General features: G+C 61.1%; 3 protein-coding genes across 12 annotated transcripts in view; 1 reads left to right on the top strand and 2 right to left on the bottom strand.

The window, feature by feature from the left end:
- PLEC (plectin) overlaps positions 1–6,300 on the bottom strand; it is a 60,536-nt gene extending 54,236 nt beyond the window's left edge. For 4 of the 7 annotated variants that reach the window (XM_080646695.1, XM_080646712.1, XM_080646706.1 and 1 more), the window contains exons 1-2: positions 4,893–4,911; positions 4,284–4,482 (exon numbers count right to left, since the gene is read on the bottom strand). In XM_080646695.1, the coding sequence (XP_080502821.1) occupies positions 4,284–4,479 (196 nt within the window). In that variant the 5' untranslated portion in view covers positions 4,480–4,482; positions 4,893–4,911. Of the gene's footprint in view, positions 1–4,283; positions 4,483–4,892; positions 4,912–5,770; positions 6,091–6,162 lie in introns of those variants that run through there. The other 3 variants (XM_080646711.1, XM_080646710.1, XM_080646704.1) reach the window with 3 other exon arrangements.
- Positions 6,215–19,555, bottom strand: PARP10 (poly(ADP-ribose) polymerase family member 10). Of its 4 annotated transcripts, none has more exons than XM_080646719.1 (11): positions 19,477–19,555; positions 15,506–15,687; positions 15,169–15,423; positions 14,862–15,098; positions 14,152–14,777; positions 13,811–14,032; positions 13,591–13,687; positions 12,764–13,402; positions 12,526–12,659; positions 6,992–7,166; positions 6,215–6,883 (listed from the first exon to the last, which is right to left on the bottom strand). In XM_080646719.1, the coding sequence occupies exons 2-11, from the start codon at positions 15,678–15,680 to the stop codon at positions 6,537–6,539; spliced, it is 2,907 nt and encodes a 968-aa protein (XP_080502845.1). In that variant the 5' UTR covers positions 15,681–15,687; positions 19,477–19,555; the 3' UTR covers positions 6,215–6,536. The 4 variants fall into 4 exon arrangements, with proteins under 4 accessions (XP_080502845.1, XP_080502844.1, XP_080502846.1 ...); XM_080646718.1 differs by lacking the exon at positions 19,477–19,555 and adding an exon at positions 15,813–16,142; XM_080646720.1 differs by lacking the exon at positions 19,477–19,555 and adding an exon at positions 15,846–16,142.
- GRINA (glutamate ionotropic receptor NMDA type subunit associated protein 1) lies at positions 18,593–21,872 on the top strand. The gene is made up of 7 exons (XM_080646722.1): positions 18,593–18,751; positions 19,697–20,083; positions 20,168–20,280; positions 20,350–20,550; positions 20,694–20,822; positions 20,938–21,081; positions 21,160–21,872. The coding sequence occupies exons 2-7, from the start codon at positions 19,720–19,722 to the stop codon at positions 21,307–21,309; spliced, it is 1,101 nt and encodes a 366-aa protein (XP_080502848.1). The 5' UTR covers positions 18,593–18,751; positions 19,697–19,719; the 3' UTR covers positions 21,310–21,872.
- The last annotated feature ends 5,473 nt before the right edge of the window (positions 21,873–27,345 follow it).

Raw genomic sequence — 27,345 nt, 5'->3', positions numbered from 1 at the left:
TATAGAGAGTTAGAAACATCAATCAGCTGCCTCCTGCACACCTCCTATTGGGGATGTGCCTGCAACTAAGGTACATGCCCTTGACCGGAATCGAACCCGGGACCCTTCAGTCCACAGGCCGACGCTCTATCCACGGAGCCACACCGGTTTCGGCAAAAATATTTTTTAAAATAATAATAAATAAATAAAAATAAAAAGCCGGGCTTGAGACCTAGCTGGTGTGGGTCAGTGCATAGAGCATCGGGGTTCAATTCCAGTCAAGGGCACATGGCCGGGTTGTGCCCTCGATCCCCAGTAGGGGGCGTGCAGGAGGCAGCCGATAGGTGATTCTCTCTCATCATTGATGTTTGTCTCTCTCTCCCTCTCCCTTCCTCTCTGAAATCAATAAAAAATATTTTTTAAAATAATAATAAATAAATAAAAATAAGAAGCCGGGCTTGAGACCTAGCTGGTGTGGGTCAGTGCATAGAGCATCGGCCTAAAGAGTGAAGGGTCCGGGGTTCAATTCCAATCAAGGGCACATGGCCGGGTTGTGCACTCCATCCCCAGTAGGGGGCGTGCAGGAGGCCGCCGATATCTCTCTCTCTTTCATTGATGTTTCTGTCTCTCCCTCTCCATCTCTCTGAAATCAATAAAAACATACTAGGTGTACCGGTTAACAATGCAGATGTTTTTCAATAGGTGGAGTTACACATATGTTGATCTATATGCAATTTGATATGTATGCTATTTTGTTGTATGGACAACAAGCTGCTAAACTTCATAGGTCAAATTTTCTGAAGGTGTTAACACCATCGATATTTTTACGCTTAAAAATGTCCAATTTCGTGCCAAAAAAAGAGCATTTGCGGGCAGTTTTAATTCATTGCTGTATTTTGAAGAAAAGTGCTGCTGAAAGTGATCATATACTTCGGGAAGCGTATGGTGAACATGCTCCATCTCAAGATACTTGTGAACACTGGTTTAAATGCTTTAAAAGGGATGATTTTGATGTGAAAGACAAAGAACGTCCGGGTCAACTGAAAAAGTTAGAAGACAAACAATGACAAGCATTATTGGATGAAGGTGCATGTCAAACTCAAAAACAACTTGCAAAGATTAAACATTGCTCAGCAAACAATTTCCGATAGTTTACAAGCAATGGGAAAGATTTTAAAGGAAGGAAAATGGGTGCCCCATTAACTGAACGAAAGACAAATGGAAAACCGAAAAGTCATCAGTAAAATGTTGCTTCAACGGCACAAAATCAAGTCTTTTTTGCATCAAATTGTGACTGGCGATGAAAATGGATTTATTTTGAGAATCCCAAATGCACAAAAGCATGGGTTGATCCAGGTCAACCTACAACATCGACTGCAAGGCCAAATGGCTTCAGAAAGAAGACAATGCTCTGCGTTTGGTGGGATCAGGAAGGTGTGGTGTATCATGAGCTTCTAAAACCAGGTGAAACGATTAATATTGATCGCTACCAACAACAAATAATCAATTTGAACCACGCTTTGATCATAAAACAACCAGAATGGGCCAGAAGACACGGCAAAGTAATTTTGCTTCATGATGACGCACCATCACACACTTCAAAACCAGTTAAAGACACGTTAAAAGATCTTGCCTGGGAAGTATGAACCCACCCGCTGTATTCACCAGACCTTGCTCCTTCAGATGACCCCTTGTTCCGATCGATGGCACACACACTTTCTGAGCAGCACTTCAAGACGTACGAAGAAGTGGAAAATTGGATCTCTGAATAGTTTGCCTCAAAACAAGAAAAGTCCTATTGGGATGGTATCCACAAATTACCTGAAAGATGGGGGAAATGTGTAGCTAGCAATGGATGTTGCTTTGAATGAAGCACTTTCGATGTTTCTCTTGAAATTATCATGTTTTCTTTGATTACAAAATCTGTATTTTTAACCAGTTAATAGCTAATCAGCATTTTTAACTGGTATGCAGATTAGATATTAACGATTAGATATTAACGGGTTAAAAATGCAGATACCGGTTAAAAATTGGGGTTAGCTATTAATCGGTTAAAAATGTGGATTTTGTAATCAAAGAAAACACGATAATTTCAAGAGAAACATCGAAAGTGCTTCATTCAAAGGAGTGTCCATCGCTAGCTGCACATTTCCCCCATCTGTCAGGTCATTGGTGGATACCGTCCCGATAGAACTTTCCTTGTTTTGAGGCACACCATTCAGACACCCAATTTTCCACTTCTTCCTACGTCTTGAAGTGCTGCTCAGAAAGTGCGTGTGCCATCGATCGGAACAGGTGGTCATCTGAAGGAGCAACACATCAAAATAGCATACATTTCACATCGCATGTATATCAACATATGTGTAACTCCATCTAGTGAAAAAAACCTGCATTATTAACCGGTACACCTAGTGTTTTTTTAAATTAAGTACCAAAAAAAAGGATAAAAAATTAAGTACAGATCGTGTAACTGAAACCTATATGATCCCATTAACCAATGTCGCCTCAATACGTTTAATTTAAAAAGGGGGGGAAAAAAACAACAAAAAAGTAAATATCTCCCCTCCCCTTGCCCCCCCCCAAAAAAATTAAGGCGATTACAATAAAAATAAACTTCGTGTAATATAAAAGGACTGAAATAGGGAATTTTTAGAAGAAATAAAATGCTTGGTGCCAATAAGAGACATTCTTTTCCACCCGTCAAATTGGCAAAGACCCTTCTCTCCGCACTGACAGGGGCCAGGCCTTGTGAGATGCCCCTGGCATATTCCTCCAACGGGGCACACAGGGACCCGAAGCCCCTTCCGGGAGTCCATGCGAAGAACATCCGCAGGCGATGCCCGTGGCCAGAGCCCGCTGCTGGGGCAGGGACGGCGCGGAGGAAGGCGAGGCTGGGGAAGGACATTCCCGATTCGCTTTCATTTGGGGGAAAAAAGGGCCTCTGTTTTTGGTTGTTGTCAATCCTCACCCCGAGAATACTTTTCCACTGATTTCTTTTTTTTAGAGAGTGGAAAGGAGTGGGGGGGGGGGAAGGGAGGGGAGGGGGAAAGAGAGAAACTTGGGTTGGTTGCCTCCGAGGCCACGATGGACCCTTCAACCCTTCAACCAAGGTACGTGCCCTGGACTGGGAGCCCAACCTGTGACCCTTCTGTGTGCAGGCCTCTAACCCCTGAGCTCACCAGCCAGGGCAAGGACCACTATTTTTAAATATATATATTTTATTGATTTTTTTTTTACAGAGAGGAAGGGAGAGGGATAGAGAGTTGGAAACATCGATGAGAGAGAAACATTGATCAGCTGCCTCCTGCACAACCCCTACTGGGGACATGCCCGCAACCATGGTACATGCCCTTGACCGGAATCGAACCCGGGACCCTTCAGTCCACAGGCCGGTGCTCTATCCACTGAGCCACACCAGCCAGGGCAAGGACCACTTTTAAAATCCATATGTGACGCCTGAAAAACACTTCTCGGGTCCTGGGTACCCTTCACACCGGCGCCTGGGGACGGAGGGGGGAGGGGGGCAGCCTCCGCCCCGTCCCGCTCCTCTGTGCTTGCACCCCCAAAGTCCCTTGCTGCCCACACCATCCCTGCTCAGCAGCTGGCCACCCAGCCTCTCCCCACCCGCCTTGGGCCACCCTCTCAGCCCCCTCAGAGCCAGCCCTGCCCTCCAAACGCCTCCTCCTCGTCCGGGTCCGAATTGTGGGTGGGGTCAGGAGGACTCCACAGCCTGGCAGAGCGACCCTCCCCGGGCTCCTCCGTGCCCTGCACATCCTGGGGGGCGTCCAGAACGAGGCCACCACTTCCCCAAGGGAGGGGCCCCTGTCCAGCTGCCAGTCCTCCTCCCCTTGGAAGCCTCTGCACCCGGCTTTCCCATCCTCCTCCCCAGAACCACGACTGGAGAGCCAGGCCAGGCCCTGACTCCGGGAGGGCACCCTCCTGTCCGGAGGACGTGCCTCCACCGCCCCTCATGGGGGCAGCCAAGGCCCGGGGGGCTGGCAGGCAGCTCTGCACCAGGAACCCCAGAAAGCATCCTCAGGGCATTGGGGCGCTGGGCTGGGTCAGGAGGCCAGTGATGGCGCCACCGAGCGAGCTTAGACTCCCGAGGGTGCGGAGACCGGGTGCGGCCAGTAGGTGGCGCTGTGCTGCCTGCAATCGCGGGGACAGGGCGGCCCTCGCCGCCCGCTGACCCCTCACCTGTCCTCGCAGCCCCTACACCTGCACGCAGCGCAGCGCAGCTCTGGGCAGCGGCCAGGGCAACCAGCCGGCACTTAGAAACGGGAGGACGAGGCCCGTGGCGTTACCTGCGATTCGGATGACTGCCCGCTCAGCGGGGTCCAGGACGCTGCCATTGCCCGCCGAGCCGCCTCCGCTCCGCCGGCTCCGCTGCGTCTTGCCCAGGTTCCAGGGCAGGGTGTCCCCAGGGCTGGGGGAGCCGCTGCCTCCGCTGGAGGAGCCATCCTCGGCCGCTGTCCGCACCTCAAGGTCCTCCCCCGACATGGCCTGCGGGAGAGGGAGCAGGAGGGGTCACCCTGGGGGGACTGCACACTGACCAGCACCTTCTTAACCTAGACACTGGCCCCACCCCACCCCATGCACCCTCTCACCTGGACACGGACCCCTCCCCCTCCCCCGTGTCCCACCTCATCACACACTGACCCCCACCTTCTCCACCCACAGCTGGCCCCACCCCCTCCAGCTCACCCCTAGGACACCACACAGTGACCCCTCCCAAGCACTGACCTCACTGCGTCCAGGCCATCACTAGGACAGTGACTCCCCCCATTGCTGCCCCCCCTCCTCTTAGTCACCCAAACGCTGACCCCTCTGTGCTGTCACCCCTGGGCTCGCCACATCAGAGGACACTGATCCTACCCTTGACCCTAACTAACGGCAGGGGACGGGGTGATTACCTCCACTTGGAGTGTCCTCCACCGCATCATTCAGACACCGGCCACCCCACGCCCAGACCCCCCCCCCACCTGCCCCTCGTCTCCTTTAAGCCTCTGACCACCAGGAAAACCAGGCCATCCGGAAGCAATGACCGCTGCCCCTCCCCTCCAGGCCCCGACCCCATCCCCTGGACAATGACGCTGTCTCCAAGCCGTCTCAGCCTCTAGGACGCCCCAAGGCCCCACCGCCAGCCCCGCACGCGCGTCTCCGCAGTGAACTCCTATAAATAGCCCGAGCCGCAGCGGCGTGGGCCCGGGAGCCGGCTGCGGGCTGCGGCAGGGCTGGGAGGGAGCCGCTCAGCGCCCACCCGAGTGCACCCGCACCGCCGGCGCTGCCCGAGCGCACGCACACCCACGCGTGCACACTCTTCAGCTCCCCGTCCCCAAGAGCGCTGGCGTGCGAGGGGTGAATGGGGCTCTGTTCCCGCGGGGGTGGGGTGGCGTGGGGGCACAATGTGGGCTCTGTGCCTCGGCCCTCGGGCTAAGGTATGGGGAGGAGACAGGGGCGCCGGCCAGGGTGTGGGGGGGGCCACTCCGCCCCGCCTCTCCCAGCTCCTCCACCGGCCGCCTGTGCTCCAGCCCCCCCCCCACCCCGCCCAGCGCCCCGGGGGTCAGCCGAGCCTCCCCAACAATCTTTCCTGTCCACACCCTGGGCACCGCCCGACCAGTTCCGCAGTCTCGGGGCGCAGAGGTGGAGTCCTCCCGAGGGAGGATGGGCCGCCACGTAGCCCCTAGTTCCGGGACGCAGCTCCCAGTTCTGAGGCCGGAGAGCCCCCAGCCCACCCCACCGCAGGCTCCCGAGAGCCGCGCGCCTCTGCATCGGACCCGGTCATACGTGCCTGGTGGCTCAGCTCAGCGAGGCTCGGCCGCCGCAGCCAGACTGCTGGACCCGGAGAGAGTCACGGAGGCGGCGGCGCGGGCGGGGCGAGCCCGGAGCCCCGCCCAGGCTCCCCACCGAACGCCGCCTGTGCAATGGGGCGCCCAAGTGCGCGTGGGGCTGGGAGCCCACGGACGCGGTGGGACTGGAACGCGAGTGCGGCTCGGCCTGGGCGGAGCCCCTAGCGCCAGGCACGGCCACCGCCCCGCGCACACGGGGTGGGCCGGTCCGTTGCTGGGGGCGCGTGCGTGACACTAAGGCGACGTGGGGTGCGCGCCCTGGACCGCCCCAGAGAAGCAGCGGGCCCGCCTCACCCGCCCCCCACCCCCCGCCGCCCCTGGCCCAGCCCCTCACCCCGCGGAGGTCCCGCCCGCCGTTCCAAGGAGCGCGGACGGACTAGCTGCTCCAGCAGGTCCCTCCGCCCGGTTCCACGTTTATTCAAATAACAGAGTCGCGCTTAAGCGAGGTGTGGCCTCGGCGGAGAGTGTCGGCGTCAGCCCTCCTCCTGGGCTCTGCTGACCCCTGGTGGCTGGGCGCGCCCCTGAGGGGACCCGCCCCGGCCCTCCTCGCGGCTCCCCCTGTCCCCGCACCTCGACAGGAGGCGCAGAGAGGAGGGGGTCGGGGGGGTCCGGGCAGCAGATCTGTAAGGCTGTGCGCAGCTGGGGCCTGGGCAGAGCAGGAGGCCAAAGGCGGGGCGCCAGAGACAGAGCCGAGAGGGACCGCTGGGGTTAGGAATCCGGGGAGTGGCCCGAGAGCCCAGAGGGGTCCGGAAGGGGAGCCCGGGGTATGTGCTCGCACGTGATGAGGTGGGTGGGCAGCGCCTGGGTGTCGTGAAAGATGACAAAGATGCTGGGCTGGTGGAGGCAGTCCACGGCGCTGTCGTAACGCAGGAGCCCGTGGCCCGGGGCGCGCAGAGGGGGCGCCCGCAGCTGGCGATGGCCCTGCCCGTAGTCCCCGGTCAGCACCCGCGCCACAAACACTGCCTTGCGGCCCTCGGCGTCCGGGGGCGAGTAGCGGTCTTGCACGGAGAGGGAGGCGCGCTTGGCGAAGTATACACCCTGCCCGTAGAGCGTGCCTGCGGGCCAAACGGCTGGGGTTAGGGCCCCGGGGCGACAGAGCCCACGCCCCCCCCCCGCACCACCCCCCCCCCCCCCCCCCGGCACCCAGCTTCCCGCGGGCTCACCATTGCGGCCGCAGAAGCTGCGGTTGAAGCCGTAGGCACAGATTTCGGGCACAGCGGGCACCGACGTGCCATGGTACAGGACGTGCTCCGCCGGCCGCTGCTCGCAGCGCTGCTCCAGGCGTTCTCGGTGCAGCTCGTACTGCTGCTGCAGCAGCGGGTGCAGCACGCGCTCCACCTGCCAGGCGGCCACAGCGTTAGTTGGAGATCCTCCCCACCCTCTGGGCCAAAGGGATGGTGCTGGGGTTGGAGACCAAGAGCCCTGTGTTGGCCGGGCCGGCCTGACGACTCAGTGGAGGAGCGTCCACCTGTGAACCAGGAGGTCCTTCCTGGTTTGACTCGCGGTTAGGACACAGGCCCGGGTTGTGGGCTCCATCCCCGGCGTGGGGTGTGCAGGAGGCAGCCGGTCCATGCGTCTCTCTCATCATGGATGTTTCTGTCTCTCCACCTCTCCCTTCTTCTCTGAAGTCAATAAACACATATATATTTTTTAATATATTTTTATTGATTTTTTACAGAGAGAAAAGGAGAGGGCTAGAGAGTCAGAAACATCGATGAGAGAGAAACATCGATCAGCTGCCTCCTGCACACCCCCCACCGGGGATGTGCCCGCAACCAAGGCACGTGCCCTTGACCGGAATAGAACCGGGGACCCTTGAGTCCGCAGGCCAACGCTCTATCCACTGAGCCAAACCGGTTTCGGCAAACACGTGTATTTTTTTAAAAAGAGCCCACTGTTGGAGGAGGTCAGGGAGGCCCTCCTATCCACCAGCTCTTGGCACCGCAGACAGGCCTCTGCAGAGAGGAGCTGAGCCAGGTACCTCCCCACGCAGGACTTCACCCCCAACACCAAGAAGACACCCCTGGGCCTCTGGGTGCTGGGAAGAGCAGGCGACCGGTCACACAGCCAGCCATGGACGAGCTGCAGGGACACGCAGAGTTTCCAAGGGAATTCTAACGGGTCTCTGCAGGCGGTGCAGGAGAAGAGTAGATCCACAAAGGAAAGCTAGCGAGCCTGAAAAGAAGAACTCTGAAAACAAGCGAGTTCTTACGTCAAGAAAGGAACCGAACTATTAACTGAAAAAAGAAGTTTTTAATCCTCACCCAAGGATGTTTTTCCATTGATCTTTTTTTTTTTTAGAGAGAGTGGAAGAGAGAGGGAAAGACAGAGAGGAACATCGATGGGAGAGAAACACATCGATTGGTTGCCTCCTGCACGCACCCCGGTCTGCAACCCAAGGTAACGTGCGTGCGCTTGACCGGAATTGAACCCAGGACCCTTGGGTCCGCAGGGAGATGCTCTATCCACAGGGACACACCGGCTCGGGCTGAAAAATAAAAATTTTTTAAAAAATCTTTTAAAGAGCCTTAGCTGGTTTGGCTCAGTGGATAGAGCATTGGCCTGCAGACTGAAGGGTCTCAGGTTTGATGCCCAGTCAGGGCACGTGCCTGGGTTGCGGGCTTGATCCCCAGTGGGGGCGGGGGGGGGGGCATGCAGGAGGCAGCCAATCAATGATTTCTCTCATCATTGACGTTTCTATCTCTCCCTCTCCCTTCCTCTCTGAAATCAATAAAAATATTTTTTTAAAAATAAATAAAAATCTTTTAAAGAATGAAATTGCTGCCCTGACCGGTTTGGCTCAGTGGATAGAGCGTCGGCCTGCGGATTGAAGGGTCCCAGGTTCGATTCCGGTCAAGGGCATGTACCTTGGTTGCGGGCACATCCCCTGTAGGAGGTGTGCAGGAGGCAGCTGATCGATGTTTCTCTCCCATCGATGTTTCTAACTCTCCATCCCTCTTCCTTCCTCTCTGTAACAAATCAATAAAATATATTTAAAAAAAAAAAAAAAGAATGAAATTGCTGAACGTAATCAGATCCTGGAGATGGAGTTAAGGAGGGACTCCGAGTGCAGAGCTAAAGAAAAGAGCGGAACCTGTGAGGGCCCGTGAGGGAGGCGGCTGTGGCCTGTGCGAAGGGAAAGGCGCAGGAAGAGGGTAGCAGGTGACAGGAGCTCGGGAGGTGCGAAGGCAAGGCAGTGTCGTCGTCCCCCTCCCCCCGAGCTGAAGGGGGCGTCTTCAGGTGGGAAGGACCCAGGAGATGACAAGGACAGCGGGGAAGGACACGTCCCTCCCGGAAGCGAAAGACCACTGATGCCCACACCCACACCGACGTCAACACACGCATGGAAAACGTCTCACACCCTCACACGGGGCGCCTCCCCGCCGATACTGGGTGCTAAGAAACCGAAGAGAGATTTTTTTCTTTTTTTTTCTTTCCAAGAGCAACCTTTTTTTTTTTAAAGAAAAAGAGTAATGTTTTCCCAAGATTCCTGGAAAGAAGACATAGTCTGATCCTGAACACCATAGGCAGCCAAGCTGTTATTGGTGAGGACAAAATCAGGGCACATTAACATAGGCAAGAACCAGCTGTGCTCATATAAGTGAACAGAAGTGTTAAAAAAAAAAAAAAAAAAAAGCACACAAATGCTCCCTAACCGGTTTGGCTCAGTGGATAGAGCATCAGCCTGCAGACTCAAGGGTCCCAGGTTCGATTCCGGTCAAGGGCATGTACCTTGGTTGCGGGCACATCCCCAGTGGGGGGTGTGCAGGAGGCAGCTGATGGATGTTTGTAACTCTCTATCCCTCTCCCTTCCTCTCTGTAAAAAATCAATAAGATATATATATATTTTAAAATAATAATTAAAAAAAAAAACAAATGCAACTTTTGTTTGAAAGCGAATACTTGGCACCAATATCAAATTATAGTTGCAAATTACCTCTAATGGTAAAAGGCAAACAAAATTTAAAAGTTCAAGGTGGTCACTACCAGGCCCTGGCTGGTAGCTCCGTTGGTTAGAGAATCGTCCCAATCCACCAAGGTTGTGGGTTCGAACCACCACCCCCCTCCCCGGTCTGGGCACATACGAGAATCAACCAAGAAATGCATGAACAAGTAGAACAACAAACCAAGGTCTCTCTCTCTTCCTCTGTCTCTCTCAAAATTAATTTTTTAGGCCTTAACCCAGCCGTGGGCAAACTACGGCCCGCGGGCCGGATCCGGCTGTTCTATCCGGTTCTCTTGCTCTCCCCTCCGCTCCTTTACTTTGAATTTATATTAGTTCACACAAACACTCCATCCATGCTTTTGTTCCGGCCCTCCGGTCCAGTTTAAGAACCCATTGTGGCCCTCGAGTCAAAAAGTTTGCCCACCCCTGCCTTAACCGGTGTGGCTCAGTGGATGGAGCGTCGGCCTGCGGACTGAAGGGTCCCAGGTTCGATTCCAGTCAAGGGCATGTACCTTGGTTGTGGGCACATCCCCAGTAGGGAGTGTGCAGGAGGCAGCTGATCGATGTGTCTCTCTCATCCATGTTTCTAACTATCTCTCCCTCTCCCTTCCTCTCTGTAAAAAAAATCAATAAAATATATATTTTTTAAAAATTCATTTTTTAAAAAAGATGGTCCGTACCCACTCCAGGACAGAAAAAAGGATTTGTGCCAGGGGGCCGCCAGGAGCACAAAGAACGACTCGGCGCCAAGCACAGCACAGAAAAGAACGGAGAGCGTGAGGAAGGCAAAGAGCCGCCAGTCCCTGAAGCCCCGCACATCCTCTCGCACACAGTCCCGTTCTCATCACCAGGGCTGTGATTCTCCGTGAGCTCTGTGGCCCAATGGCAAGGACATCTTCCATTATCTCTACATGCCCACCAGCCTGCAGCCCAAGGATGGGGTTCTGTGATGGTTACAGAACAGACGACGCAGTTCATTTGTCAGCCCCGACGACAGAATAAAGGTGATGGAACCGACCACACTGTGCCGTGGACGATGGAGGAGGTGAGGGCGGGGAAGGGAGCGGGGGCGGGGGGAGAGCCTCAAGTGTACCCTCCAGAGCAGGGGTCCTCAAACTTTTTAAACAGGGGGCCAGTTCACTGTCCCTCAGACCGTGGGAGGGCCGGACTATAGTTTAAAAAAAAAAACTATGAACAAATTCCTATGCGCACTACGGGCCCGGGACGCGTCGGCTGCTAAGCAGGACAGGCAGCGGCACCCGGCGGGCCGGATCCATGTCCTCGGCGGGCCGCATGTGGCCGCGGGCCGTAGTTGGAGGACCCCTGCTCCAGAGTCACACAGGTGGTGCCTGGGAGACTCAAGTGCTCAAAACTGACCACACGTGCAGGGAGCCAGCTCGTGGCTGCAGGGTGTCCCTCCCCTCCGCTGCCAGGCGCAGAATGGAGGAAATGTACCTGGTCCGAAGGTGAGCAGGTGGTGGCAACTGACGGGGCGGGTCTGGGAAGGCCAGAGGCCCTGCCTCTCTGACCAGCTCCAGGTTGCCCAGGTGCTGGGTCCACCCACACTTGGTGCATCCAGAGTCGAGAGCACCTGGCTGGCATCACGGGCACCCAGCTCTCGCTGTCTCTCCCTTCCCGCTCTCCGTGAGCCTGCCCATGAGCACTCAGCCGCAGCTACTCCTCCCCTTCCTGCCTCCCATCACCAGCTCCTCCTCAGTCTGGATCCTGTCCTCCCCGCCGAGTCACCCTTCCTCCCCCAGCCCAGCTTCAGCGCCAGCCCTGCCTGCCTTCACCCTCACTGCCAGCGGACCAGCCCGGCACAGCCTCCTCCTGTCCGATACACCACCCCTTCTGGCCCTGCAGATGTCCTGGGCCTCGCCCCCCCACCCCCCGCAACACCCACCCCTCCCCAGCCCCTCCTCAGCCTCTCCTCCCTGCACTCCTGGGGTTTCACTCTGGGTCCCGCGGGGGTCCCAGCCTTTTGTGAAGCGCACCTACGCTCAGAGACGCCTCAATGAACAAGGAACATGGCAGGAGGAGGCGGTGGCCCTGCAGCCAGCCCTCATCTTCTTTGTCTGTTTGGTTACTCCTCGCCCGAGGGTGTTTTCCCATTGATTGTTAGGGAGTGTGGAAGAGAAAGGGAAAGATGGAGAGAAACATTGATGGGAGAGAAACGCATCGGTGGGTTGCTTCCTGCACAAGCCCTGACCAGGGCCCAGGCCGGGGAGGAGCCTGCGACCAAGATACATGCCCTTGACCGCCATCGAACCCGGGACCCTTTGGTCCACAGGCCGACGCTCTATCCACTGAGCCACACCAGCCAGGGCCAGCCAGCCCTCTTCTTGCTGGAGCGGCTGTGAGAGGCAGAAGAGACCCAGAACAGCAACCACACGCTCATCTGTGGAGTGAGTCATCCTTACAAGCGCCACAAGATGGCATCGCTGGTCTAGCTGGCAATGCAGGGACTGGCTCCAGCCGGCCAGGTCCTGGGACACCGCCCCCCACCCCCACCCCCACCTCTACGCACTTGTCTCCCCCAACCCAGACTCTGTGAACCGCCTCTGGGCAGGGAATGGTGCTGGGAGCCGGTGCTCTTCCCTCCTCCGACAGCTCCCAGCCTGCCCCACGCCGGGCAGCTCCTGGCCAGCCGACCCTGACAGGCAAAAATGACAGCCCGCAGGCTCTGCAAGGCGAAAACGGTGCCAAGAGCTCAGGAGGCCAGGAGGCTGACAAGACCAAAACTAGACTCACCCGCACGATGCGGATCCTGCTGTGGGCAGAGTCCAGGGTGTCATAGAAGGCCTGCACCACCGCCTGGAACTCGGGGCTGTTCTCAGCCAGACACTCCAGCCTGCCCAGGGGCCCCTTCGGCCTCTGCTGTGGCCCTGACGCATGGGGAGAAAGAAGATGGTCTGGGCCATGCCCGGCGCACGGGTGGGTTCGGAGAGCTAGCCCTCCCCGCCCTCCCCGGTCCCAGGGGCACACTCACCGGTGGGGCTCGAAGCCTCCAAACGACAGGGCAAACTCTGACCCCGGGGGCCAGCCAATAGTGCCCGTAAGTGGCGGGCTGCACGGGCGGGCTGGGCCCCAAAGCCACGGAGGACTGCGCGGTCATCGTGAAGGGCGACGCTCACCCCGTGGCGCTGCTCCAGGCGGGCACGCAGCTCTGCGGGCAGCGTGCGACCCCGGAGCCCCACCGCCTCCTCCCGCAGGTGCTCTTCCAGGGCAGCCCCGAGGGCCCAGTCCAGCTCGTCCATGTCCTGCTCAAAGGCTGCATGCACCACCAGCTGGCCTTGGCCACCGGGCCCCCCACCCAGGAGCTCCGCCTCGGCCTCCAGGGGCGTCGGCTCCAGCAGGGAGAGGACCAGCGCCTGCTGCAACGCAGCAGCTTCCTCCCGCTCAGCCGCTCGGCCCTGTGGCTCCAGGGACCGGTGGAGAGCCAGCTGCAGTGCGGCCTCCTCCTCCAGCCGCACAGGGGCCCCGGTGCTGGGGGCCACGGGCTCCTCCCGGGCGCTGGGTGCAGGCTCCTCCTCTGGCGGCTCCTCGGGTTCCTCTTCCCCCAGCTCCGGGGGCAGCCAGTCCTCCCCGTCCAGGCCCTCCAGAGTGGCCAGTAGCTCTCGGACCTCCTCTGGGGACAGAGAGAGGCACTGGGGGAGGGGTCTAGACCAGCCAAGTGGGGGCTGAAGGATAGGAGGAGTCGGGGAACGGGTGAAAATGAGGGGCTTGGGGGATATGGGGTCACAAGACAGGTGGGCGTGCAAAGCAAGGCAGAAGGTGAGGTCAGGAAAGGGCCACAGGATGTCCCAGGAGCCCTACCGAGGCTCAGGTCCTCCGGGTCACTGCCTGTACTGTCTGGGGGCCACCGAGTGTGGGATTGGCCAGGGAGGGCCTGGAAGGCCTCAGTGGGGTCCACCTGTCAGGAGAGAACATTAGCGTCCCCGGGTCCACACCCCTCCCTGGCCTCTGAGCAGGGGGGGAGGCGGCGCCGGGCGGAGGTGTGAGGAAGGGGCGGGACAGGGGCGGGCTCCATCTCTACCTCGGTGGCGTCTGTGTCCACGGCGACCCAGGCCAGGCGATCCGTCCCAAAGACACACTGGAACTGCGCCTCCAGCTCCCGGAGAAGGTGCTGCCCCTCTGGGCCCAGCAGGAACCTGGCGCTGCCCGGGTGCCTCAGGCTCAGCACGTGGTGGCTGATGCTGTCCAGCAGGCTCTGCAGAAACTCCTCCGCGGCCTGGCATGGCGCCAGGGCTCCACAGAGCTGCAGGACGAGGGGGTGAAGTGAGGGGCGGCTCACAGGTTTAGGGCACCAGAAAGGTCCCTAGAGCTCCCAGGGGGGGAGAGGGGGCCACCGGGGAGGAATCGGCAAAGGTCACTCACTCGAAAGCCAGTCATATCGGACTCTTCCAGTGGGAAGAGGGCGACGTCGCCCAAGCCAGCAAGAAGGTCCTCGTGATAGAGCTGCAGGAAGCGCACGGTACCCGGCTCCATCGACAGCACCATCTCCACCAGCTCCTCCGGCTCCGGGGACCCCCCAGGCTCCAGGCTCCCGGATCCCACCTGCTCTGGAGACCCCAGGGCGGTCTCCACTGAGCCCACTGGGCCCGGGGACTCGACAGGCCTGGAGCTGACCGGCTCTGCCGGCCCTGAAGACCCCGGGAGCCCCAGGCTCTCTAGCCCCTCCTGGCCCCAAGACCCCACAGGCTCCGAGCTGATGGGCGCGGCCCGCCCCAGAGACCCGATGGGCTCTGTCCTTACAGGGGCTCCTGATTGGCCTGGTGCCTCCTCAGAGCCCAAGGTCACAGTGCCCACACCCTCCAAGGCCCTCGCTGGCTCCCCAGCCTCCGGGAAAGCATGCTCAGCGGCCCCAGGCCCCAACTTGGCCGAGCGGTCCCCTCCATTGGCGTCCGCAGCAAGCTCCTCAGGTTCTAGGACGTCATAGTGGGGGACCAGGCTCAGCTCCGAGCCCTGTAGCCGGTGGTCCTGCTGCAGCACCCGCTCGGCCACTTGAGGGAAGGGAGAAGGACGGGAGGCCCGTGAGCGGTCTGAGGGATGAGAGGGGTGGGCGGGTGTGCCTCGCCCCCACTCACCCTGCCACTGCTGGAAGGAGACCACGGTGCCCAGGGTCCCTGGCAGGCTGCGCAGGCCCACCAGGGGCCCCCCACCGCTCCGGCGCTCATTCTCCAGGTACAGCTGCAGCAGCAGAAGGTCCACAGGGGTAGTGCCCCCCACCACGCGCACCGCTCGGGCCTGGGGCACCTGCGCCAGGGAGACCTTGGCCCCCTCCAGGTCCAGGGCCCTAGCCTGCTCCTCCAGCACGCGGACTTCTGTGGGGAAGGTGCAAGTTGGCTCAGTGCATCCCCCCTACGGGCACACCTGCCCCATCCCGTTTCTCACCTGCCTCCGAGAGGGGCTTCGGCAGCTGGACCAGGGCCCGGTCCGGTCGGGGACTGGCCAGGGCACGGCAGGGCTGCTCCAGGTGCCCCGTGGCACGCAGCAGGGCCTGGACGTGCTGCTCCAGGCGCTGGGGTGTGGTACCAGGGGGCAGTCCTTGGAGCAGCAGGCGGGCAGGCGCGCGGGGCGGGGCTGGCCGCAGGCTCAGGTGGGCACCCTGCAGCACGTGCTCCTTCTGGGCCAGGACCCGGGCTGCGTCTGCGGGCGGGGGCGGGGGGGGGTGTCAGGGCGTGGTGGCCCACCGTGCCCAGGCTGCCCTTCCCTGACGTCAGCCCCTCACCTGCGGCCTCCTGAAAAGTGAGCACGCCTCCGAGGCCAAGTCTCTGCCAGCTCAGCACAGGGCCCCCCCCGGAGCGTCGGTGGTTCTCAAAGTAGAGCGTGAGCAGCTCATCGGGGACGTTGGGGGGCAGCCCGCTGAGCTCCACGGCCGCCCCCCCTTCCTCTTCCTCTGCCATCGCAGCCCTGGGCGGGACCAGCGGGTAGGGTAGCCGCCCCGGTCCAACCCCACCCCGTCCAACCCCCACCAGCTCCCCTTGCCCCCACAACCCTCCCTGGCACCCCCCTTCGAGGGCAACCCACACCCTCACTTAACACTGCCGGCTGCTGGGGCCGCCCCAAACCTGCTGTGCAGGCAGAAGACCTGGTCCAGGAAACAAAAGTGAAACTGTCTGAGGGGAGGAGGAAGGGAAGGAGGGGCCTGCAGCCTGGCTGGGTGGCTGCCTCCTGCAGGCAAGTCCTCAGGCGGAACCTTCTCCCCGCCTGCTCCCCCAGCTCCTCAGTCTGAAAAAGCCCCCGGGGGTTGTTGGCTGAGCACCCACTCAGCCCAGCCCACCAGCCCCATGGTCCCACCCTGCCCACTGACTGGCAGGGTAGGGGGCGTGACCCCTCCGTCCTCCACTCCCATTGGCCTCTCTCTGTGAACCTTTAAAAGGCCAGTCACCCTTCCTCCTAAGTCCACCAGGGGGCTCCAGTCACTGTCCCTGACTCAGGGACCTCAGCCTCTGTGTTCCCCTTCCCCATAGCCTGAGCCCGTGGGGTCCCCAGGCATGCCCCTAGCTCGGGCTGGCTTTCCACTCTCCCCGCAACCTCCCCAAACCTGCCCCTCGCCCCTTACACCTAGCAGGTGGCCAGACCTCACACATAATGCCCGTTGAGGGGTGAGCAGCTCCCACCCTTGACCTACAAGTGCTTCCCAGCACAGCCTTCCTCTGCCTCCCGCCTCCCTCCTCTGCCTCTCTCCCCGGCCTGTGCACCCGCCCAGTCTTCCCATCTTCCCTCGTCATGGTTGTCATCCTGGCTAACCACCCCCCAAGGGGCAGGCACCGTGCCTTGCCGCAGCCAATCCTCGTCACAGAGAGGGAAATGGGGGCGCCCACAGGGCCTGCGGTAGTCAGCGTTCACACCCAGGCTTCACCTCGAGAATCCAACTCCCTCTCGCAACAGAGCCCTGCCCCCCCACCCCCGGCCACGCTCCAGCCTCTCGGGGAGGTGTGCTCACGGCTGTGCGCTACCTCCCACCTCCCATTTTCCCATCAGCCTCCACCCCGGCGGCTGCTCCTCCTCGAGGGGACTGAGGACCTGCACAGCCTGCACGCCCGCCCGCCCGGCAGCACACCTGGCCTCTTGGCTGCCCCCACCCTGGTCTGAGCCTCCATCATCTCTCCCTGGGGTCTCTACAGCAACCCTCTAAGGAACCGCCCCCCGCCACCCCCACCCACCTCGCTGTCCCTCCTCGGAGCAGGCAGAGTGAGCCTTGTCAAGTGGCGCCATCAGCTGCTACAGCTGCAGACGTCCTCAAACGACGGCCCGCGGGCCACAGGCGGCCCGCCGAGGACATGGATCCGGCCCGCCGGGTGCCGCTGCCTGTCCTGCTTAGCAGCCAACGCGTCCCGGGCCCGCAGTGCGCATAGGAATTTGTTCATAGTTTTTTTTTTTTAAACTATAGTCCGGCCCTCCCACGGTCTGAGGGACAGTGAACTGGCTCCCTGTTTAAAAAGTTTGAGGACCCCTGGCTGAGGGCATGAGAAAAGCCAGTCACTCACAGTAAAAGTCCTTTGGAGGGGGGGGCGCTGCCAGGCCCTGCCTGATGGAGCCCCAGTTCCCTCTGGGGCCCCCTATCCCCCCTAAACTCCCCACGCTCAGCCAGCTCCATCCTGGTCCTCCGGGACAGCAGACCGATCGCACCTCTGTCCCTGCACTGGCCTTTCTCACAGAGCCACCTGGCCACCCTGGCCCCTCTCAGGAGCAGATTTAACTCGAAGCTGAAAGTCTTTAAGGATCTTATACAGGCCACTGCCAAGGCCCTGAGCTCAACTTCATCTTCATCGTTTTCGATTGTCTCCTAAACTGTACGAGCGTTTCGTTCTGCGAAGCAGCGACGCATCCCTGCCGGCTCTGTATCTCCCCTCCTCGCAGAGCGCACGCCCCCTGGCACACGTACAGCTCAGCCTGCGTGCTCCCTGCCTGCTGCAGAGCCCCTGCCCGGGCAGCGGGCACTGGACAGCTCTGGCCGTGGCCAGAAGGTTGCCTTTTTAGGAGCCGGTTGTTACGCTGGTGGTAGCTTGAAACCAGTCATGACGGAGTATCTACACCACGAGCACGTGCAAAGGGTGCACGTCAGGGCTCCCCCCTGGCCAGACCCTTGGTGAACCACAGGACCCGCACATCACGGGCACAGGACAGAGCTTTTCCAAACCACGGCAGGGCCTGGGAGAGGCCAGCCGAGCAACAGCCGGAACTGTCCAGTCCCCAGGCCCAGCCCCCGGGCCGAGGCACTGCAGCAGGGGTGTCCCTGGCTGTGGCCATCAGCGGCCCCTCAGGACGGCCGGCCGCTGGAGCTGAGGGAGGAAATGAAACCTCCGCCCTTAGCAGTGAAACAGGTGTGAGGACTGCAGCCTGTGGTTGTGAGGTGTGAGGAGGACAGGGAGGTTGACAGCGAGGATAAAGGTCTCCTGTGGGGACTGGAATGGTTTGTGCTCCATCACCGGGACAGGTGATGGGCGATGAAGGAAGGAGGCCTCTGGGTTTGGGGGAGGCTTGGGTAAAAAAGCAAAGTGGTGTTTCAAGGCCAAGAAAGGATGGAGAGTGCTTGGCAGCCTCGGGAATCCCGGGTGTGGGAATACATGTCTCCACCCCCTGAGCCAAGCTGGCCGGGCAGACGTCAGCCTGCAGAGGTCTTCACCCCCACGGCCCAAGGCCGCCTCTCGGCGGACAGTGTGGTTCGCCGGCTCCAACCTGGAAAGGAGCCCGCAGAGCGGCCGCTGCGGGTCCAGTCCAGCCCGAGAAGCCCCGCCCCCGCCGCCAGGCCCCGCCCCCGCCGCCAGGCCCCGCCCCCGCCGCCAGGCCCCGCCCCCGGCCCCGCCCAGCCCCGTCACAAGGCCCCGCTGCGTCTTCCGAGCCGCAGGCGCAGGCCCAGCCAAGCGGGCTGCGGAGCGGGTGCGGGTACGGGTTCGGGCGCAGCGGCCATCGACCGCGCGGCCGCGCAGCGGCCACCGTACGCACCGACCAGCCTGAGGCCCCGCGAGTGGTGAGTACCCGGCCCAGCCCGGCACCGAGGCCACTCGCTGAGCCGCCGGCCGTCCGCCCCCGCCCCCGCGCGGACCCTGCGCAGCCAGCGGCGCCCCCGTGGGTCCGTCGGCCCGTCTGGCCGGGGGCTCGCGACCCGTTTGGGACCGGGGTGGTGACGGGGGTCGGAGGCCCGCGGCCTGGAGCGGGAGGGAGGGCACGACGAGCTGCGGTGGCGGCGAGACCTGCGGCCTGAGCGCCCCCCCCCCCCCCGACCCGGTAGGAAGGCCCACCCCGCCCTCGGAGCAGGTTCCGTGGCCGCCGCCCCTACCCGCTTCGCCCCCCGCCCCCACGCCCGCTTTGTTCCCCCGCACGGCCTCCGGTTGCTTCCATCCCCCACACACCCCCGCACCCCGCTGTTGCTGGCGTACCCCACTGGCAGGCACCCCGGCAGCCGATCCAGGCCTGCTGCCCCCACCCCGGGGCGAGGGCCGGACGGGCCCAGCTCTCGGAGGGGTCAGGGCCCGCGCCGCGCACAGATGGCCTGGGGATTTTCTGGGATAGAAATAGCCGCTGGCTCCGGCCCCTTAAAGCTGCTTAAGGGGAGGGGTGGGAAGGGGACGGGCTGGACACACCCCACACCTCCCGGCCGCACCCTCGCCCCACTCCGGCTTCGCGAGAAGGCCCTTCCCGCTGCTTCTAAGAAAACTGGAGCCAGATCCCCAGGCGGACAGCCACCCCCTTCACCTTGGGAGCTGGTCTGGAGCCGGCTCTCGGCGGGAAGCCCTCGCCCAGCCACCCACCGACCCTCCCGGACCCAAGTGGCCCTCTGCGTGGGGCTCGGGACTGCCCAGAGGCAAAGGTCGTGGGTCCTCCCCCTTTCTCCTGGTTCCGGCAGCAGGTGGGGCCGCCCCAGGATGCGGGGGACAAGTCGCCCCAGGCCGACTGTTCTCTCTCTCTCCTCTAGGGGGAGCCACAGAACCTGAGGCCATGCCTCATGAGAAGAGTTTCTTGGTGTCTGCGGACAACTATCCTCCCCCCAACCCTGGATATCCCGGGGTGCCCCAGCCCCCCATAGCTCCTTACCCTGGGGCCCCTTACCCACAAGCCCAGTTCCAGCCTTCCCCCTATGCCCAGCCAGGGTATCCCCAGGGCCCCAGTTCCTACCCCCAAGGGGGTTACCCTCAGGCCCCTTACCCCCAAGCGGGTTACCCCCAGGGTCCCTACCCCCAAGGGGGATACCCCCAGGGCCCCTACCCCCAAGGGGGCTATCCTCAGGGGCCATATCCACAGAGCCCCTTTCCACCCAACCCCTACGGACAGCCACAGGCCTTTCCGATCCAGGACCCTGGCTGTGAGTAGCGGGACAGGGGCTCGGGGAGGGCAGGGGCTCCAGGGATCCCACAAGTGGCCCTGACCCGGCCCCCCTGCTCCCCAGCACCTCCACGTGGGACGTATCATGAGGAGGGACCCCCGTCCTACTACGACAACCAGGACTTCCCTGCCACCAACTGGGACGACAAGAGCATCCGCCAGGCTTTCATCCGGAAGGTGGGCCTCGCCCGGGCTGGGGTTGGGGGGCGGCGGCACCGGGCAGGCTCTGAGTGGCTCCTTCCTCAGGTGTTCCTGGTGCTGACCCTGCAGCTGTCCCTGACTCTGTCCACCGTGGCCGTGTTCACGTTCGTCAAGGAAGTGAAGGGTTTCGTCCGGGAGAACGTCTGGACCTACTACGTCTCCTACGCCATCTTCTTCATCTCCCTCATCGCCCTCAGCTGCTGTGGGGACTTCCGCCGAAAGCACCCCTGGAACCTCATTGCCCTGGTAACTCCAGATCCCGAGCCCCTGGCCGCCAGGGCCCTGCCTCCCCCGCGCCCCCCCGACACACACACACTCCGTTTGCACGGAAGGGGGAGAGGGTTGTGGCTGGAGCAGCCCTCACACGCAAGGCCCCCGTCTCCCCGCAGTCCATCCTGACCATCAGCCTGTCCTACATGGTGGGCGTGATCGCCAGCTTCTACAACACCGAGGCGGTCATCATGGCTGTGGGCATCACCACCATCGTCTGCTTTACGGTGGTCATCTTCTCCATGCAGGTGAGGGTCCTGGTGGGGGTCTCCTCCATGCCTGGGAGGGCTTTGGGGGGCCGGGGAGGCTGCTGGCCAGGGGCCTGGCAGGGGGCCCCAGGGCCTGAGTCCGCTGTCCCCGCAGACCCGCTACGACTTCACGTCGTGCATGGGCGTGCTGCTGGTGAGCATGGTGGTGCTGGTCCTCTTCGCCATCCTCTGCATCTTCATCCGCAACCGCATCCTGGAGATAGTGTACGCCTCGCTGGGCGCGCTGCTCTTCACCTGCGTGAGTGAGGGGCCACCTGGGGCGGGCACCGGGCGCGGGGGGGGGCGGGTCCCTCAGCACGGCCCGCTGTCCCCTCAGTTCCTGGCCGTGGACACCCAGCTGCTGCTGGGGAACAAGCAGCTGTCGCTGAGCCCGGAGGAGTACGTGTTCGCGGCGCTTAACCTGTACACAGACATCATCAACATCTTCCTGTTCATCCTCACCATCATCGGCCGCGCCAAGGAGTAGCCCGAGCCCTGCCACGCGGGGGGGGCCCCACGCGGGTGGTGTGGCTGGCGTGGCAGTGCCATCTGGACCTCCCCTCTCTCTCCCTGGATGCAGCCTGGGACGGAGGAAGCCCCTCTCCAACCCTCCTGTGTGTACACTGCAGATACTTCCATTTGGACCCGCTGTGGCCAGCATGGCCCCCTCCAGCCCTCCCGCCCCGACAAAGGGCAGCGGGGGCTGGGTTTCTGTGCCACCTCCTGCCCACTCACCGTTGCATGAGCCCTGTCTGCCAGCCCACCCCAGGGGGCAATACCAGGTCCCAGGGGAGAGGGATCGAGCCAAGAGGTGAGGGTGCACGTCTCACCTCCTGTCCCAGCTCCCCGCCTGGCATGAAGTATCCCCTTCTCCCCGCCCCCACCCCGGAGTGCTGCCCTCGGGGGGGCCTGCGGGGGCGGGGGGTCTCGTTCCTGTGCTGAGCCCTGAGGGCAGAGAGGATGGAGTGTTTCCGGGGAGGAGAAGGCCTCTCTCGCTCTGCTGTCTTTAAGATGCCAATAAACGGGGCCCTCTGCTCTTCTTGTCGCGCTTCTCAGTGCCACTTCTTCCAGGAGGCGAGGTGGGGCTCCGGGCCGCCCCCGAGGGATGAAGGGGCAGGACCGGGCCTCGGCGGTGGGGTTAGCTGACAGCAGAGCAAATGGCAGTAGCTAATCCTGCCCTAGCCACGCTCCCGCCTCCCTCCTGGCACTCTTGCCAGCCATGTCCGAAGGGATGAGCCAGTGTTCCCAGGGGGTGGACAGGACCCTGAGGCTCCTGGAAGTTAAGCAAGGTGCCTGGGTGACATGTTGGTAAGTGGCCCGGCCGCGTCTGCCACTCCCTCCGGGGACCCGCACAGCGTCACGGGAGACCCTGACCGTCGTGCTGAAGAGCAATGCCCCTGCCAGGCTCCTCCGACTCTGTCCCTGCAGGGCCCCCCAGGCAGCCCATCCTTGGGCACCAGACATGCTGCCCAGGCCTGGCCCCAGCGAAGGCCTTCCCCCGCCCTCCGCCCACCCCACGAGACGCCGGCGGACTAGAGCTCCCGGCGGAGAGCTGGGCAGAGACTGAGGCTCAGCAGCTGGGCTCTCAGTCTGCCTCCGGCACGTTCCGTCGGCCTCCACAGGCCCCACCCCTCAAGGAGCCTCGGCCCAGCGTGTTCCGCATGTCCTCCCCCGTGGCTTTGCTGCCACAACTTGAGCCCTCACCCATCTGCACCCTGGCTCTCGGGTGTATGTCCAGATGCCAGCGAGCTGTCCATATCACCCAGGCTTCCCAAAGATGGGTCCCTCCACTGCCCCGGCTCAGCTCTGAGGACCAGGATCCTGCCTGAGCCTTCCTGAGCTCCTAACCCAGCCGTGGGCAAACTACGGCCCGCGGGCCGGATCCGGCCCGTTCGGCTGTTCTATCCGGCCCGCGGAGCCGAAAGAGCGGAGGGTTCTCTTGCTCTCCCCTCCGCTCCTTTACTTTGAATTTATATTAGTTCACACAAACACTCCATCCATGCTTTTGTTCCGGCCCTCCAGTCCAGTTTAAGAACCCACTGTGGCCCTCGAGTCAAAAAGTTTGCCCACCCCTGTGACCTAACCCATGGGACCCCCTCGCTGCGGCCTTCTTCCGCAGGACCCTCCATCCCACTTGGCTTGAGAACCCTCCTGGGGCTCCACCTTCTCCCTGGGAATCCATCAACCCCCTCCTTTAACCTGCACAGCACCCAGCATCTGAGATCCACACGGAGCCAGCACCCGCCCTCCCACCCCAATGTCAGCAGGCACCTCAGCTGAGGCCTGCCCAAAACCCAAGTCCATCCTCCCCCCTAACCTGCTGCTCCTGTGTCATCTCCCTCAGCAGCACCCACCCCAGCGCCCAGGCCACATGGGGCTGTTTTCTCTCCCCTTGTTTCTCCTGCCTCAACTCCTGTCTCCCTGCCCACCTTCCCGGCCTGCCCAGGCCTGCCCGTCCGTGCTCACCTGTCAGCGCCACTCCACCAACCTTCTGCCTGAAACACTGATCACACCACCTGCCTACCTCAAGCCCTCTGACGGTTGCCGGTGGGACGACGTCCAGATTCCTCCCTGGAACACGGTCCCTGCCATATGCCCTCAGGCTGCTCCAGCTGGCCTCCCGCTAGCCCCTTGCCCTCCACTCCCAGGCCTGACCTTGTACAGCCTGAGCCACAGGCAGGCCCCCCTTCCCTGAGCTCGGATGCGGACTGCCTTCCCAGCCACCTGGGCCCCTTCTTGGCATCCCCCTGGCCCGTTAGGGCAGCTGTCCAGCCACCCTTAGTCATTCTGCTTTGTTCACATGCTGCGCACTGACCACTGACCGGCAGGCGCCGCGGCCCCTCCCCCCACCTCTTGTGCGCTGCCTCCTGAACAGGAGCAGTTCCTCATCGAGGGGGCCCTGCCCGCCAGAGCTCTGCGCTCAGTGGGAGCTCACAGACCCAGCGGGATTCCCCACGGAGGAGGGGACGTGGAGCATTCACGCGGCCGAAGAGAACAGCAGCCAAGGCAGAAGGATCCCAGGCGTGAGCGTCGGGCGAACAGCGCAAGGACAGTCTTTCCTCAAGTTCAAGGAGATAAACTCGGGGCTAAGCCAACCCATGAGGGAGGCTCCTGGGGACAGCTAGGGCCTCGAGTTGTGGGGCAGGGGCGGGCAAGGACCAGGAGATCCTTCCTGCAGCAGGGAGACCAGCTCAGGGGTAAGGGCGTGGGCCTGTCCCGCAGGGGAAGGGGACGCCGGCAGGGCCACCGTTGGGTGTTGAGGCAGATGAGTCCAGCCTCAGAATGACCAGGCCATGGTGCGCAGGTGCCAACGGGTGAAGAAAGCCAGGAGGAAGAAGCGCTGAGGAGCCGGAGGAGAGCTGGGAGCAGTGCTGGGGGCCGCGGGGGGAGAGGGGACGGGGGGTGGGCATTGGGAGGTCTTTTTAGTGCCAAAGAGGGGTCAGGCGGGTGTTTCTGTCAGTGGACTGTGACCTGTGACCCACCCAGGGAGGGGAAGGGGCAGCTTCTGATATGACTGGGTGGGTGGGCGTGCAGAAGGTGTGCACACTGATCCCCGAAGCTGAATGGAACCACAGCAATTGTGCCGTCAACCACGTTGATGCTTCAGGTGGGGAAGGAAGCAGCCTCCCTCTGGGCCCCGGCCTGGGCCTATCAGCAAGGCCCTGGTGTCGCGAGCAGCCGGCCCGGCACTCTCAGATACAGGCCTGGGTGTTCTCCGTTTCGACATAAACCATTTCATACAAACCAGCCTCAGACAAAGCCCCTCTGTGACCCGTCAAGACAAGGACACCACTCCAGCCCCAGCCGGTTTGGCTCAGTGGATAGAGCGTCAGCCTGTGGACCGAAGGGTCCCGGGTTTGATTCCTGTCAAGAGCATATACCTCGCCCTAACTGGTGTGGCTCAGTGGATAGAGCATCGGCCTGCGGACTGAAAGGTCCTGGGTTTGATTCCGGTCAGGGGCATGTACCTTGGTTGTGGTCACATCCCCAGTGGAGGGTGTACAGGAGGCAGCTGATCGATGTTTCTCTCCCATCGATGTTTCTACCTCTCTATCCCTCTCCCTTCCTCTCTGTAAAAAAATCAATAAAATATATTTTAAAAAAAAATAAAAAAGATCATATACTCGGTTGCAGGATCCTCCCCGGCCCCGGCCCTGGTTGGGGTTCATGCAGGAGGCAGCCAATCGACGTGTTTCTCTCGCATCCATGTTTCTGTCTGTCTTTCCCTCTCTCTTCCATTCTCCCTAAAAATCAGTGGGAAAATATCCTCGGGTGAAGATTAAAAAAAAAAAAAAGCCCACTCCATAATCACATCTGAACACAGACAAGACACGCGCCCCGTCCAAGCCAGTGAGAGCGAGAGCACCCTGCCCTCCCCCCTGAGCGCCATGGGCCTGTCTCCAGTCTATCCTCCTCCCAGAGGTGTGCCGAGATACCCGGTCACAGAATGGCTCCCCTTCCTGACAGCACCCAATCCAGAGCAAAGCCCTGCTTCCTCAAGTCCCCCCAGGCGCCACTCAAGCCAAATCCTAGTAAGGCCTTTCCAGCACCCGCTTCCTGCGACTCCCTGAGGTTCCTTCCCCATCACCTCGGTCTTCTCTGTGAGTACAGCCTAGATCCAATCAGGGGGGGCGGGGGGAGAAGGGTCAGAAAGACCTCCCTTTGGCAGGTGTGCAGAGAAAGGCTGCAGCAGAATGGGGGAGCTGGAGGCAGGCAAAGCAGACTAGGCCAGAGACTAGGCCATCCTTGACAGCTGGAAAACAGGAAAAACGGGCTGGTCGTGGGGACCTGGGGGAGAGCCCAGGAACTTGACATGACTGCATCCTGGTGCCCTCCCCTGTAGGACGGGGCATTCCCACTGTCTGCCTGCATGGGAGGTAGGAGGTATGGACAGAGGGCTTCGGGTTCGAGGTCCCTGTCCTCCAACCATTTCATGCCTTGAGAAGATGGCTTTGCAAAGAAGCTTGTTAACCCCACAAAGAATCCCAAGCCAGCCGAAACCGGTTTGGCTCAGTGGATAGAGCGTCGGCCTGTGGACTGAAAGGTCCCGGGTTCGATTCCGGTCAAGGGCCACGTAACTTGGTTGCGGGCACATCCCCAGTGGGAGGTGTGCAGGAGGCAGCTGATCGATGTTTCTCTCTCATCGATGTTTCTAACTCTCTATCCCTCTCCCTTCCTCTCTGTAAAATATCAATAAAAATATATTTAAAAAAAAAAAAAAAGAATCCCAAGCCAAATGGGGGCAAAGACCCCCCCAAGGCCTCGCCAAGCCAGCTGAGTCTCATGGGCTCATCCCAAGGGGGACAAACGACACAAAAGCCAGTGACCCCCAACCAGAGGGTCAGCTAAGCGAGTAGGAAAACGCTGAAGGTTTGCTTGCGGCAGATGTGTGAGGAGCACAGACCCTGGGTGGACACCGGGAGGTCCCTATCACTCCTGCCGGCGAGACCTCCTGGCGGCCAGAGCCAAGGTCCGTTCCAAAGCCACGCCGTCCCAGAGCTCAGACAGCAGAGCCGGACGGGGGACGACGAACACGGCCCAGTAGCTCTCACTCCCAGGCTCGCTCCTCCAAACACGGGATCCAAATTAACGCTGATAACCTTGCTCTCCAAACTTCTGTTCTGTCCCAAACTCAACCCTGACGTAACAACAACAGCACAGGTAAGACAGTTGTAATGAGAGGAACTGAGAGAGAGCAGATGAGCGGGAGAAGGTAAGAGCTCAGAAAGGCCGAGGGCTCCCGCTCAGGTGCCGGGGACCTGGGGGTCTCTCCTGAGCCCTGCAGGCCTATGGAGAGGCTGGAGGCAGAAGCAGGGTGACGGTGACCCCGCAGCTCCAGCACCCATACCAGAAACGAGGAGGCCGTCCTGGCTCTCGCTCATGCCCAAGACCAGTCCACCAGTACCCGCCGAACGTCCACCACCTCCGCCCACGTCTCACTCCACTGGGGTCAGAGCTGCCCTCCCCTCAGCCCCTTCCCACAGCCCCTCCCTTAAGCCTTTCAAGGGCTTCCCAGGGCCCTTAGGATGAAGATCCACATCAGCCTGGGGCCAGAAGGCCTTATCACGGCCTGCGTCCTTCCCCATATGTCCCATCCCCTCCTCTGCCCCCTCCCATGCCAGCCCCTTTAGTTCCTTCAGGGAGGCCACTGCCCGGCAGCCTCTGCATTCCCACAGCAGAGAGCCCTCCATGGCATCTCGCTCAGAACTTCCTCAGGGAAGGCTGCCCTGAGCTGGCCTGGCCGGGTCCGACCCGCCCACGATGCCCTCTCCCAGCAAAGCAAGCAGCATGTATCACCATGCCCATTCGACAGTTGCCGGTGAGTACTCCGTTCACAGCTGCTCCCCGCTCTACTGTACGGTCCGTAAGGCGGGGCCAGTGCCCCATTGTGACAAGCACTGAACCCCCAACTCCTAACCCAGTGCCTGACACGCAGTCGGTGCTCAATACTTTTTGTTTGTTTTTTTGGAGGAAAGAAGCGTGATGCAGAGGGAAACAGAGATGACGTATCAGTGAGAGTTCT

The sequence above is a fragment of the Plecotus auritus genome, assembly GCF_963455305.1.
Source record: "Plecotus auritus genome assembly, chromosome: 11".
Classification (NCBI taxonomy): Eukaryota; Metazoa; Chordata; class Mammalia; order Chiroptera; family Vespertilionidae; genus Plecotus; species Plecotus auritus.
This window is presented reverse-complemented; position numbering and strand designations above follow the sequence as displayed.

Bases quoted from the DNA above. Each gene is read 5' to 3' on its own strand.
- PARP10 (XM_080646719.1), bottom strand. From the start codon at position 15,680: ATGGCAGAGGAAGAGGAAGGGGGGGCGGCCGTGGAGCTCAGCGGGCTG. The intron at 12,660-12,763 runs GTGAGTGTGCCC...CCCATGCGTCAG, and splicing joins GGAGGCTTCGAGCCCCACCG to GGCCACAGCAGAGGCCGAAG. The intron at 7,167-12,525 runs GTGAGTCTAGTT...GCCGCCTGGCAG, and splicing joins GCAGGATCCGCATCGTGCGG to GTGGAGCGCGTGCTGCACCC.
- GRINA (XM_080646722.1), top strand. From the start codon at position 19,720: ATGCCTCATGAGAAGAGTTTCTTGGTGTCTGCGGACAACTATCCTCCC. The intron at 20,084-20,167 runs GTGAGTAGCGGG...CCTGCTCCCCAG, and splicing joins TCCGATCCAGGACCCTGGCT to CACCTCCACGTGGGACGTAT. The intron at 20,823-20,937 runs GTGAGGGTCCTG...CTGTCCCCGCAG, and splicing joins TGGTCATCTTCTCCATGCAG to ACCCGCTACGACTTCACGTC.